Raw genomic sequence first — 12,695 nt, forward strand, 5'->3', positions numbered from 1 at the left:
TGCAACCTAAAATCAACACAAACTACAAAAGGTTAAAAATTATAACCTAAAATCAACACAAAATATAAAAGATTAAAACTTCTACAAATCCTTATGCTCCAATGTAATCTTGAGCGAAATTCTCCAAGAGAGGATTATAAATCCAAAGTTCATATTGAAAATTATTGTAAAAAATGAATTGATAGTTACTAAATAAAACTTAAAATGTTTTCTTATACCCAACTTGACCCACAAAATCCAATGTCCCTCTTGGAGGGAAAAATAATTAAAAAATTATATTTTAAATTTGTATATATAACTGTATAACCAAATAGCTCATCATGTCATGCTTGATTAATGATATGTCATGCCTCTATCATAACTATCGTAGAATCTACTATTTTTAGCATCTAAGATATAGATTCATTTGTGCCTTTCAATGTCTTATTTACACATGTTATTCACACTTATTATTGGCATCATTGATGCTATCATTTATCTCATGACATTTACTATGCCTTAAACGCTTCTTATTGCATTATTTCACTTTCACTATGGTCTTGTAGTAATATAAATGTTGAGTTTAGTTGAGGGACATCATGCAACCCCCTTTATATTTACTTTGTCATTGCCATATTTTTATACATGAGTAGCATCATAATTTTCCCCTTCACAGACTTTTGTTCCTTAAATATTCTTTCCCATATGGAGCATGTTCCTTGATACAAGATTTCATATTTACATCTCACATTATTCCACTCACATGATTAATTCCAATGATAAGTAGCTACTTTCTTATATTGGAGGTTGTTAGGATTAAGGTTTCATTTGAATACAATCTTATATATGTTTTAAGTGTCTCCAACACTCTTGGAAGGTGTACAAGAATACCTAGGGTGTAACTAGAGAAATAATTTGTAATCTAGATTTCCATGAGTCTTGACATTGTTTTTTATACGCATCAATGGAGGAGGTGGAGAGCTATTGCGGCACTTATAGTTAACTTCAATTTAATTTAAGACATTATCCCATTCCTAAGTGCTAGAAGAGGAGTTTATAAATATTTTAATGATAAATAGGGGCCCCATTTAGTGTCTCGTCTCCAAAATAGAGCATTGCAGTTGAGGATATGAGTCGTCAAGCAATTAATGTTCAATGATACCTTTGTGGTTGTGTATTCTACATGGAGACTCATTGATTAAGCTGATGCAACAATTAAGTAAATTTATTGATGTATTTACTATTGCTAGAAGATGTTGTCCAAAGTAAGCATTTGTTATTACGAGATACCTTGGTTTTAGTAAATCCATTATATTGTTAAAATTATTTTTTAGTTTTGGGATCTCTCATTGCCTATATATTGGAGGTATGGGATAGTTGTTTTAAGAGATCATTATTTATATGTATTTAGGTGCTACCAAAATGTTATCATATTTTAGAGTGGTAGTTGATGATATTGTATATAATGTATATTAAAAATTACTATATACATGTCCCATATCTCTAGTGGATATTTTTCCTGAAAGGGTTTCTCCATGTAAAACCTATGTTTATATGGTTGTCTCTTTTTTTAAAAAAAAATTTCAGGTATGTATACCTCTTCAGACATTATTAAATTATGGTGATCTTGTAATAAGAAACAATATTAGATTTTCATACATTATGAAGAAGATTTTGTTATAGCTTCAACCTTGTTTCCCAACATTGTGTATCAAAGGTAAAAGTTCTACATAAAAAGGGTGTATTTCTATTAATTGTTGATTTTGTTTTTGTTACATAGTGGGAACTTTTACATTATATATTTTGTATATTTTTGTAAAGATTGAAAAACATGGTCTCTACATCTCATTTGATTTTTTCATAAATTCAATGCCACTAATAACAAGATGTGAGAGTTAAAGATAGAAGATCTTTTTAAGGAAACAAATAAGTGGAGAGCTATTGAAGAAGATAAAAATCCATCCTGAATATCTAATCAAGACTAGCTAAGTTTGGGTAAGAATAGATGGGGATCCGTTTGGTGGTGTCTTGTTGATTTTTTTCTTTTGAATGTCTCTAAGGAAATTGTTGCCTAAAAGATAGATCGAAGAGGATAGGTGGCATTTACCGAACCAAAAGCCTAACAAATAAATTATATTTCAAAATATGATTATATTCTTGAAAATAAAATATGGCAATCCTATTGCAAATCATTTAAATACTTTTAATTTGATTGGAGATAAAAGATTTTTTATATTTTAAGATGCAAGACGAATATTGATGCATTTAATTGCTTTTTAATTTACCTAATACTTGAAAAAAAAAATTGTTCTTGTTAGTGGTAGTAGTGTAAAAATAAAAATAGAGAGTACCATTACTATATGTTTAAGATGATATGGAAAGAAAATGTATGAATGGTCTGAAAAATGCCTTGCATGCTTAGGGAACGTTTAAGAAAAAATGAGGGTCTAAAGAGGATAAAAGGAAAAGTAGATCTCCAAATATAAATGATAAAAAAAATAACCTAGGGAAGAGAAGAATAAAGTGTTGGAACTATGCGAAGAGAGGGCATGTGAAGAAGGAATACAAAAAAAAGAAGAAATCTTATGATATGAGTGCACAAGAGTAAAATTAACAAGAGAAACAAGGGTAGGTAAGAAATACTAGGGGTAGGTAGGAGAAATAATATAATATTCCACAAGAGGTGGATGACCCACCGAATGTGGAGTGTAACAGCAAAATAAGACCACAAAAGGTGGAATTTCTCCTACAAGCTCTATCCCTATGTGCACACTTCCCTAAGTGTCTCAAATCCAAACTACGAAGAGATGCATTATCCTAAGTTAACTTAAGTAAGTGTAATAATATCCAAAATGAATATTTATTTACACCAACAACTTGAACTTTAGTTTCGTTCGAATATTCAAGTTGATGATTGGCTGCAAAATGTAGCTATATTAAATTTGTAGTTGAAATACATCACATCCTTGCTATATCATTTTTTTTTGTCATTTAAGAACTAAAACTAAATGTTTAGATACCTAACAAAATTTTACTATGGGGACGCTATTAGTTGAACATGAGATATAATGAAAAAATAAAAAATTGCATTGTCGTTCATTGTAAGCCTAAAAAACAAAGGTCAGTAGCTTTTTTAAGCAAAAGAGGTTAGTTTGTGTTAAGTGATGGAAAACTACTTCTAATATGTCACTTAAACTTTAGTTTCATCCGAATATTCAATGTAATTGTAATTGGGACTGTAATGCCATTTTCAAGTTGATGATTGGCTACAAGATGTAGCTTGAATATGGGATATGGTCCATAGGTCTCGAGCCGTTGTTGGTTATACGAAAACACTTCAAGTGTTTGAACTATAATGAAAGTAGCCATTGTGATATTTAGAGTCCACTTTTGTTATTCATAGCTCTCACTTAAGAATCTCTTATACAGCTTAGCTCCTCAACAAAATTCTGGCTACAAATTGTGAAGTTGTATGTCTTCTATTTTGCATATACTAAAATTGAAATTCTGGTTCATTTCGATTGAACTAAACTTAAACCTACTCTATATTAAATTTATACTTGAAATAGATCAAATCCTTGCTATACCATTTACTTTTTCTCATTTAAGAACTAAAACTACATGTTTAGATATCTAACAAAATTTTACTATGGGCATGCTATTTGTTGAACATGAGATATAATAAAAAAATAAAAATAGCATTGTCATTCACTGTAAGCCTAAAAACCAATTTATTTTTCTAATTTCTATATCCAGCTATATGGTCATAAGAATAATAAAAACCAAACAGTTAAATCTGTTAATACAAGAACTCTAATTAGGATCTCAATCCACACAAAAAACATATACTCGAAACTTTTTTGAATTGTACATTTGCAACCCAAATCAAGAAGTCCAGTCAAATTAGAATTTGTCTAGACCCCCATCGCTATTTCGAATTGTACCTTCATTGATAATTTTCTATTTATTACATGTTTTTTCACCCAGATAGGTCCGTTTAAAAACTAATGAACCTTCTTGCTTGATACTTTTACCAAAATTGTGGAATGGCTTTGTAGACAGTTATATACATATGTATGTGTGTGTGTGTGTGCATGCATTTATGTATACATATATATAAATATATATGTTTATGTTTATATATACTTATGTACATATCCATATATACATACATGCTTGTGCATCTATATATCCATTTGCATACATACATATCTATGTATGTGTATATGTGTATGTATATATATACATCCATATTTATGTTTTTGCATACACATGTATATGGATTTCTATGCTTGTGCATGCAAATATATAGCTTTATATATATATATTAAAAATGTCTATGTCTATCAGCTTTCTGTTTGGGCATTTATGCCTAGAAAATTGTCTAGATTCCGGGTTCTTTTAAAAAATGAGCATGGCAAAAATTGTTTCCAATAACCTTGTGGAAATGAGGCTTCCAAAGCTCATGCATAATAAATGAATTGCAATGTAGGCACTGGATACATGGATAAATGTGCTGCCCTGAAATTTCTAATTTGGGCACTCTATAATTTTGTATTTTGCCACCTTGGAAAAATAGGAAACAAATCTTTCAATTTGTTGGTCGCTCAAAATTTGCATCTATAGTTTGCATGTATATTAATCTCAATATTTATGAATGTTTATTTTTAATGTTGCACTTTCCTTCTGAGGATTTATTTGAATATGCTATTCAAAATTCCTTTATGCTACTTATTGTTCTACAGACGTTGTGTGCTCTCACAAAAGATCTATTTCCTAGAATTGTGAAGAGCATTATGCACTATGTCATCTTCTGCCAGCTCTCCTACTCCATCACAGCAGCCTCCCCCAAACACTTTGGTAAGCTAATCCGTTCTATGTTGTTGCAAATTTTAAGATATGAGCATTGTTTTGGGTGTTCCAACAGCACACAAAAAACATCGCCTGTATACATGTTTTGCTGCATCTACATAGTTGTCATCATTCCCGTGTTCCACAGTCTGGATATATATTCTATCCATCCACTAGCAAAAAAAAAAAAACTCGTACAGCCAATGACTTGTTCAAACATACAGGGACCCATTCTTTTATTCAAAATTGCTCCACCATCTTTGAATATATATATATATATATATCGCCAAACATAGTTTTCTTTTACCAGATTTGCATTGCTGCTATGAAACTTCCCTCAGATATGCATTCAGTCTTCTTGTGCTCTCCTTGTAGGGGCTTAACGACAACCTCGAGCTTACCCCATATGCAATCCAATCTATGAATGTTGGAGATGATATCCCTTCCCCATTGCTGCAGCTCTTGTCATTTGAAAAAATGGTTGGTGATCCAGATGACAATGATAGATACAAAATAGTCTTGTCTGATGGCATGTATATGCTGTTGGCCATTTTTCCACCTAAGTACGCTGACTTATTACATGCGGAGACATTGAAGATATTTTCTCTCCTTTTGTTGACAAACTATGCTCGTCGATACTTTTGGAACACAAGGTAGCCTCTATTGTCTATTTTCCTCATTTGTGTGAACCTATTTCTATGCTATTTACGAACGTATTTCCTACAATTGAGCAAACCTCCTTCTTCCTTTTACAGGACCATCATTATATTCACTTTAGATGACAAAAAAATGAATTGTGATTTGGTTGGAAAACCCAGATACCTCTTTAAAGAACAGGAAGAACAAATGTTGGGCAGAGAAACCCCACCATCCACTAAACATTTTCTTAAATTCAGTGTAGATCTGCCTTCTCCACAACATGCTCCCTCTGAAAATATCAGCCCTATTAAAAGTTTGAACCCTTTCCAAAACAATTGGACAATAAAAGGCCGAGTCACAAATAAGGGGAAAATGCATCAATATAATACGACAAAACACAATGGCCAAGTTTTTTAGTTTTGATATTATAGACGAAGAGGGTTGTGAAATTAGAATTACTTCCTTTGATGAAATAGTAGAATTGCACTATCACCGAGTTGAAAAAGGAGCTTCATATGTTCTTTCCAAAGGTTCTGTAAAAGATGCAAACATAGTATACAATAAGCTTAATAGCCACCTTGAGATTGTCTTGACTGAAACTTCAGTTTTGAAGCGCTATGCCCCTGATTCTGCTGAGCCAAGTAAAAAAACCCACTTCACCCCTATTAATGAAGTTCTCACCAGCACCAACAATACTTTGGTTGATGTTATTGGTGCTGTTGTCAATGTCGGAGAGATTTTTGTAATTCATAGAAAGGATGGATCTACTGTAAACAAGAGAATAGTAAAAATAAATGATATGTCAACTTTGACAATTGAAGTTAACCTTTGGGGGCCGCCATCAGAACAGCTAGGCAATGACTTGAAGAATATGCATGCATCTGGAACATTTGTCATCCTTGCTATTCAAAATGCAAGGGTTGGGTATTTCAATGGAAAAGTTATTAATATTTTAGTGTCAACAACTTTCAAAATTAACCCTTCCATTCCTGAAGCAGACCCCCTCCATTTAAGAGGCCCTGTCGAACAATGCCTTGATTCACACTCTGTGGATGTGCATGCCAAAAATAACTAGTACCAGAGAATATCCATTGCATCCATCCTTCAACATCTTAGCGTTGTGCCAGAAACCATTGAGACTACTATTACAGCTATCCTGTGATTCATAAAGGGGGACCAATTTTATTATATAGCTTGCCCATTACAATTCAATGATAAAGAATGTAAAAAGAAATGTAGTATACTAGCTGAGAATTTGTGGCTCTACCCTACGTGTCAAATACAATTCCCTGAATGTAATTACAAATACCTCCTACAGATGAAGCTACAAGATCAAACAAGCACTATTTGGGCTAGTGCATTTGATGAGGTTGGTATAGAACTCTTGGCTCTGCCTACAAAGTAATTATACATGCTACAATATGACTTAACAAAAAAAAAACACCTCGCAGCATACTTAATGAAGCTATGTTCAACCACTATTATTTTATAGTTTTTGTGTCTACTGACACATACAACTCTGAGCATAGAATAAAAGTAACAATCAAGAAAGCACAGAGGCTTGATTTTGAAGATGAGTGCACCTACTTGCTTGCAGAGATTGCCAAAATGGGTGCAACTGCATGACTCTATACTACAGGAGCAAAAAAAAAAGGATTTCCCTTTGACTGCATTTAGTATATAAACATCAGTTTTCCCCATTTGCAAACAGTTTGTCAATATTTTGTTCCTCCAAACTCGATCGTACTTATTTCAAACGTTGAACTACTGCATATAACCACACATTACTATTCTGTTCTTTTGCATTTTGAGATGGCTAGCTCAAACCTTTAACTGATATTTGTCTCTGGCAATGAAAGCTAGCAGTTGCTGTGTCTGCTTTTGTTCATAGCCTCTTTTTCTATGCATGATTTTATTCTAACAATGCTCCAATTCAAAAAACACTTTATGTAAATACTAATAGCATTCCATTTTGGTTTCCACATATACACACAATCTTTGTTACTATGTGCATATTTACAAAATTGCATTTGCATCGGTGCCTCAAGTTCTCTACATTCTTTTTAGACTTTTTGGGAATACATATAAATGTAGGTCTCCTTTATATACTATTGCAACAATAATTCTAACTACAGTTTTATACCTTGTTATTGATTGTTACATAATAAAATTAAACTTAACATTACCACTATACAAGCTTGTCCAAATATTTCTCTTTATATATATATGTATGTATTAGTGTGCATGTTTATCTATCTCAATCTCTCTGTGCCTAAGTATATGTGCATGTGTATACACAGATTAATATGTCTTCCCATATATATCTATCTGCGTCTGCACATATGTAATTGCATATTATATCATTCTGCACATATATGTGTATACATTCAATTGTTTGCATACACACAAACACAAACACACACACACACACCTACCCACCAACACACACACACACACACACACACACACACACACACACACACACACACACACACATATATATATACATATATGTATATATATACATATACATATATACATATATGTACATATATACATATACATATATACACATATATATGTATATATGTATATATGTATATATATATATATACATGTTAGTATATATACATACATGCATATACATATACATATATAAGTTACCATATTTGTCTATCTGCATATGCACATGTGTAAAGATATACTATTCTAAACTACATATATGTGGTCATTTGCCTATTTATGTGTATATATATATTTATGTAGGTACATATGCATGTGTTCATGTGCATATACATATATATGGTCCTGTATCTATGTATTTACATATGCACACATGTAACTGCATACTATTTTGAACTACACATATACCTAAATACATAAATAATTATATCCATATATCCTTACATTTATCTAAACAACCAACACATTTTGTAGTCCATATTTACATTTGCTTAAGGAGTCAACATCTAAAATATGTGTTTTGGCAAAAAAAAATTTCTTCTCTTGTTCTTTAATTTTGTTAATCAATATCTTAGATTGGTTACTCTTTTCAAACATTTGTTAGTCTATATGCTACTTTCCATCCATTATGTAATTCTTTCAGTTTTTTTAAATTCTCTTCGCTCCACTGTTCACTGAGACATTAATTTAATTGTCATCTGTCCGTAATGATAACTCTACTGTATGTATTGTGAAACATCCTTTACTAAAGTAATATTGTTCCTTTATTATGGTTTTTCTCATAGCCTACCCATCAAATGGCATGACATTGACACTCTAAACTGCATATATGCTACCTTTTTGAAATAAATCTTTCTACATATACATCTATCTCTTTGCATACCCCCCCACACACACAGACTTACACACACACCAACCTACCCCCCCCCCCCCCCCCACACACACATATATATATACATGTTAGTATATATACATATGTGCATATACATATACATATATACGTTACCATATTTATCTATCTGCATATGCACATGTGTAAAAATATACTGTTCTAAAATACATACATGTGGCCATTTCCCTATTTATGTATATATATATCTATGTAGGTACATATGCATGTGTTCATGTGCATATAAATATATATGGTCCTCTATCTATGTATCTACATATGCACACATGTAACTGTATACTATTTTGAACTACATACATATCTAAATACATAAATAGGTATATCCATATATCCTTGCATTTATCTAAACAACCACATTTGTATCTGCTCTTGAATGGATGCACTGCACCATTTCTATGTGCCCTTTCATACCATTTCCATACATATGAGTGTGCATCCACACCTGTGTACACCCTTCCACAGCCGCACTTTGTCGAGGTGTGCCCCTTCCCATTAGGCCATCCATACAATTGAATTCCCCCCATCTTCAATCGGCAGAGGAGGGTGGAGAACCATTGGAAGGGAATTGGGGTTCTACCGATTGAAGTCTCTTCATTGCATTTCAAATTGTTCCATAAAAAAAAGCTTCCACGTATTTACTATAGTAAGTCTTCCACTTAAACGTCCTTTCATGGATTCCAGACACCGAGCCTCACCCTTCATATTATGCTCCAACAAGTTTATCTTTGGAGTAATTGTTCATGCCTATTTACATTCTACTTGCATTCTTTCATCTGCATTTTCAAATTTCGTCTATATTATTTCACATTGGGCTATGATTTACAGCAGCTTCTAAACTATAACATTATTTCATTGTGATTGAATCTTGCCAAATAACAAATATGGATGGTTACAAATTACTCAATTATAGCTTTGTTATATTGTAAGTAGTTCTTGGAAAATTAACTTGCCTATGAAATAGCGAATTACTAATTTAGTGTAGAAATCCCGAATTTTTGGAAAAAAAAGAAGGGCAAGTGCAAGGTAATGAGTCACAAATTTGCAGAAGGCCGCGCGTTGGAAAATGCACTCTTATAAACGGGGACCCGTTTGTGCTTCGGGCTCCTGAGCCGAAAGGTAACAGGGGTCCGAAGCAAAAAAAATTGGGCCCCCGTTTTGTTCTAAAACGGGCCCCCGTTTTGTTTAAAAGCGGGCCCCCGTTTCTAAATGGTATTTTTCCTTTTTTTTCCACAAGCAGCCCTTGTTTGAAAACGGGGGCCCATTTTGTGGAAGTTGATTCCACAACCTACCACTTGGCTCGGGATTAGGCCCGGGATAGGCCTGGGATGGCCACACCTGAGACATGGACCTGCAAATTCAAATCTCCATGAATGAAAGCACAAATATGAACTTCAGAAATAGTTTACATGCCTCTAATCAGAGAATTTTTATACGAAATTAAAACCCATTTCAGATTATATTGTCTAGATTCTAAATATGTAAATTTATTTAAAAATTGATTATTTTAACTATTTTTCATTTAATTTATACTAAATCGGGTCCATAAATTTGAAATATTAACTAATTTTGTTAATTTAATAACTTTTTTATTTTAAAGAATTTTGGAAAAAAAATTATATGTCATCAATCTACACAAAATTCTTTTGTATTTAAAAATAAATAAAATAAAAAAATGTTAAGTTTACATCAAATTATGTGGGTCGTACACGTCAAATTTTTAAAAAGATAATTACGGCCATTAAAAAATTAATTAAAAAAAAATACAGAAAAATATGCTCATCAATCTTCAGTGTGTTACAAACCATTTCCCAAAATGGTTTGAGAAAATAATTTTAATTGTGTCAAAAAGTGTGGGTCGTACACATGCATGGTATGGTCCTAAAACAGGTATTTTTAAAACATAGTTTTCAGAACTCCATTTAAAAAGTTATTTTTTATTATGTCAGTATTAAAATAAATTATATATTTGGAAAGTACACTCAGAGGGCTATCTTTTATATTACTGACTTTTTCCAAGATTCAATCTCTAAGTATTTCAAAATTTAAGCTCAAATGAGACAAAATCTGAAAATCAAGGAAACACTTCCACTTTTTGGCCAAAAAGTGGACTCATCTTCTTGCACTGACCCAGAAATAAAAAACAAGGTTACCCACATCTCTATTTGCTACCATCTCTTTACAGCTTATTGGTTCTAAGAAGACCTCAGCCCCTCCCATGGCTTGTTCATCTTCATTATGACACCAATAGATTTTGTAGTCCATATTTACATTTGCTTAAGCAATCAACATCTAAACTATGTGTTTTGGCAAAAAAAAATATCTTCTCTTGTTCTTTAATTTTGTTAATCTATATCTTAGATTGGTTACTCTTTTCAAACACTTGTTAGTCTATATGCTTCTTTCCATCCATTATGTAATTCTTTTAGCTTTTTAAAAATCTGCTATTCACTGAGACATTAATTTAATTATCATCTGTCCATAATGATAGCTATGTTGTATGTATTGTGAAATGTCCTTTGCTAAACTAATGTTTTTCCTTTATTATGGTTTTTCTCATAACCTACCCATCAAATGGTATGCCATTGACATTCTAAACTGCATATATGCTGCCTTTTTGAAATAAATCTTTTTGCATATGCATCTATCTCTTTGCATACCCACACACACACACACACACACACACCCACCTACCCACACACACACAAACACACACACACACCCACCCACACACACACACACACACACATATATACATATGTACATATACATATACATATATACATTAACATATTTATCTATCTGCATATGCACATGTTTAAAGATATATTGTTCTAAACTACATATATGTGGCCATTTGCCTATTTATGTATATATATATATCTATGTAGGTACATGTGCATGTGTTCATGTGCATATACATATGTATGATCCTCTATCATATGCACACATGTAAATGTATACTATTTTGAACTACATATATATCTAAATACATAAATAAGCATATCCATATATCCTTGCATTTATCTAAACAACCACATTTATATGTGCCCTTGCATGGACGCACTATGCCATTTCTATGTGCCCTTTTAAACCATTTCTATACATATGAGTATGCAACAACACCCGTATACACCCTTCCACAACCTCACTTTGCCGAGGTGCTGCCCCCTTCCCATTATGCCACCCATACAATTGAATTCCCCCCATCTTCAATCGGCAGAGGAGAGCGGAGAACCGTTGGAAGGGAATTGGGGTTCTATCGATTGAAGAATCTTCACTGTATTTAAGTCTTTCACTTAAATGTCCTTTCATGAATTTTAGACACCGAGACTCGCCCTTCAAATTATGCTCCAACAAGTTTATCTTTGCAGTAATTATTCATGCCTATTTACATTCTACTTGCATTCTTTCATCTGCATTCTCCAATTTCGTCTATATTATTTCACATTGGGCTACAATTTACAGCAACTTCTGAACTACAACATTTTTTCGTTGTGATTGAGTCTTGCCAAATAACAAATAGAGATGGTTAGAAATTACTCAATTATAACTTTTTTATATTGTAAGCAGTTCTTGGAAAATTATGAAATAGTGAATTACTAATTTAGTGCAGAAATTTGGGATTTTGGGAAAAAAATAAATTAAAAACATGGTTACCCACATCTCTATTTGCTACCATCTCTTTACAGCTTATTGGTTCTAAAAAGACCTCAGCCCCTTCCCTGGCTTGTTCATCTTCATTACGAGACCAATAGATTTTGTAGTCCATATTTACATTTGCTTAAGCAATCAACATCTAAACTATGTGTTTTGGCAAACAAAAGTATCTTCTCTTGTTCTTTAATTTTGTTAA

At 32.4% G+C, this 12,695-nt stretch overlaps 1 protein-coding gene across 1 annotated transcript; it reads left to right on the forward strand.

The window, feature by feature from the left end:
• The first annotated feature begins 5,869 nt into the window (after nt 1-5,869).
• Nucleotides 5,870-6,544, forward strand: LOC131872790 (replication protein A 70 kDa DNA-binding subunit A-like). Its single transcript, XM_059216152.1, has one exon. The coding sequence runs from the start codon at nt 5,870-5,872 to the stop codon at nt 6,542-6,544; it is 675 nt and encodes a 224-aa protein (XP_059072135.1).
• Nucleotides 6,545-12,695: the final 6,151 nt, after the last annotated feature.

Source organism: Cryptomeria japonica, unplaced genomic scaffold, assembly GCF_030272615.1.
Source record: "Cryptomeria japonica unplaced genomic scaffold, Sugi_1.0 HiC_scaffold_782, whole genome shotgun sequence".
In the NCBI taxonomy this organism is placed as follows: Eukaryota; Viridiplantae; Streptophyta; class Pinopsida; order Cupressales; family Cupressaceae; genus Cryptomeria; species Cryptomeria japonica.

Coding starts and splice junctions, on each gene's coding strand:
- LOC131872790 (XM_059216152.1), top strand. CDS start 5,870: ATGGCCAAGTTTTTTAGTTTTGATATTATAGACGAAGAGGGTTGTGAA.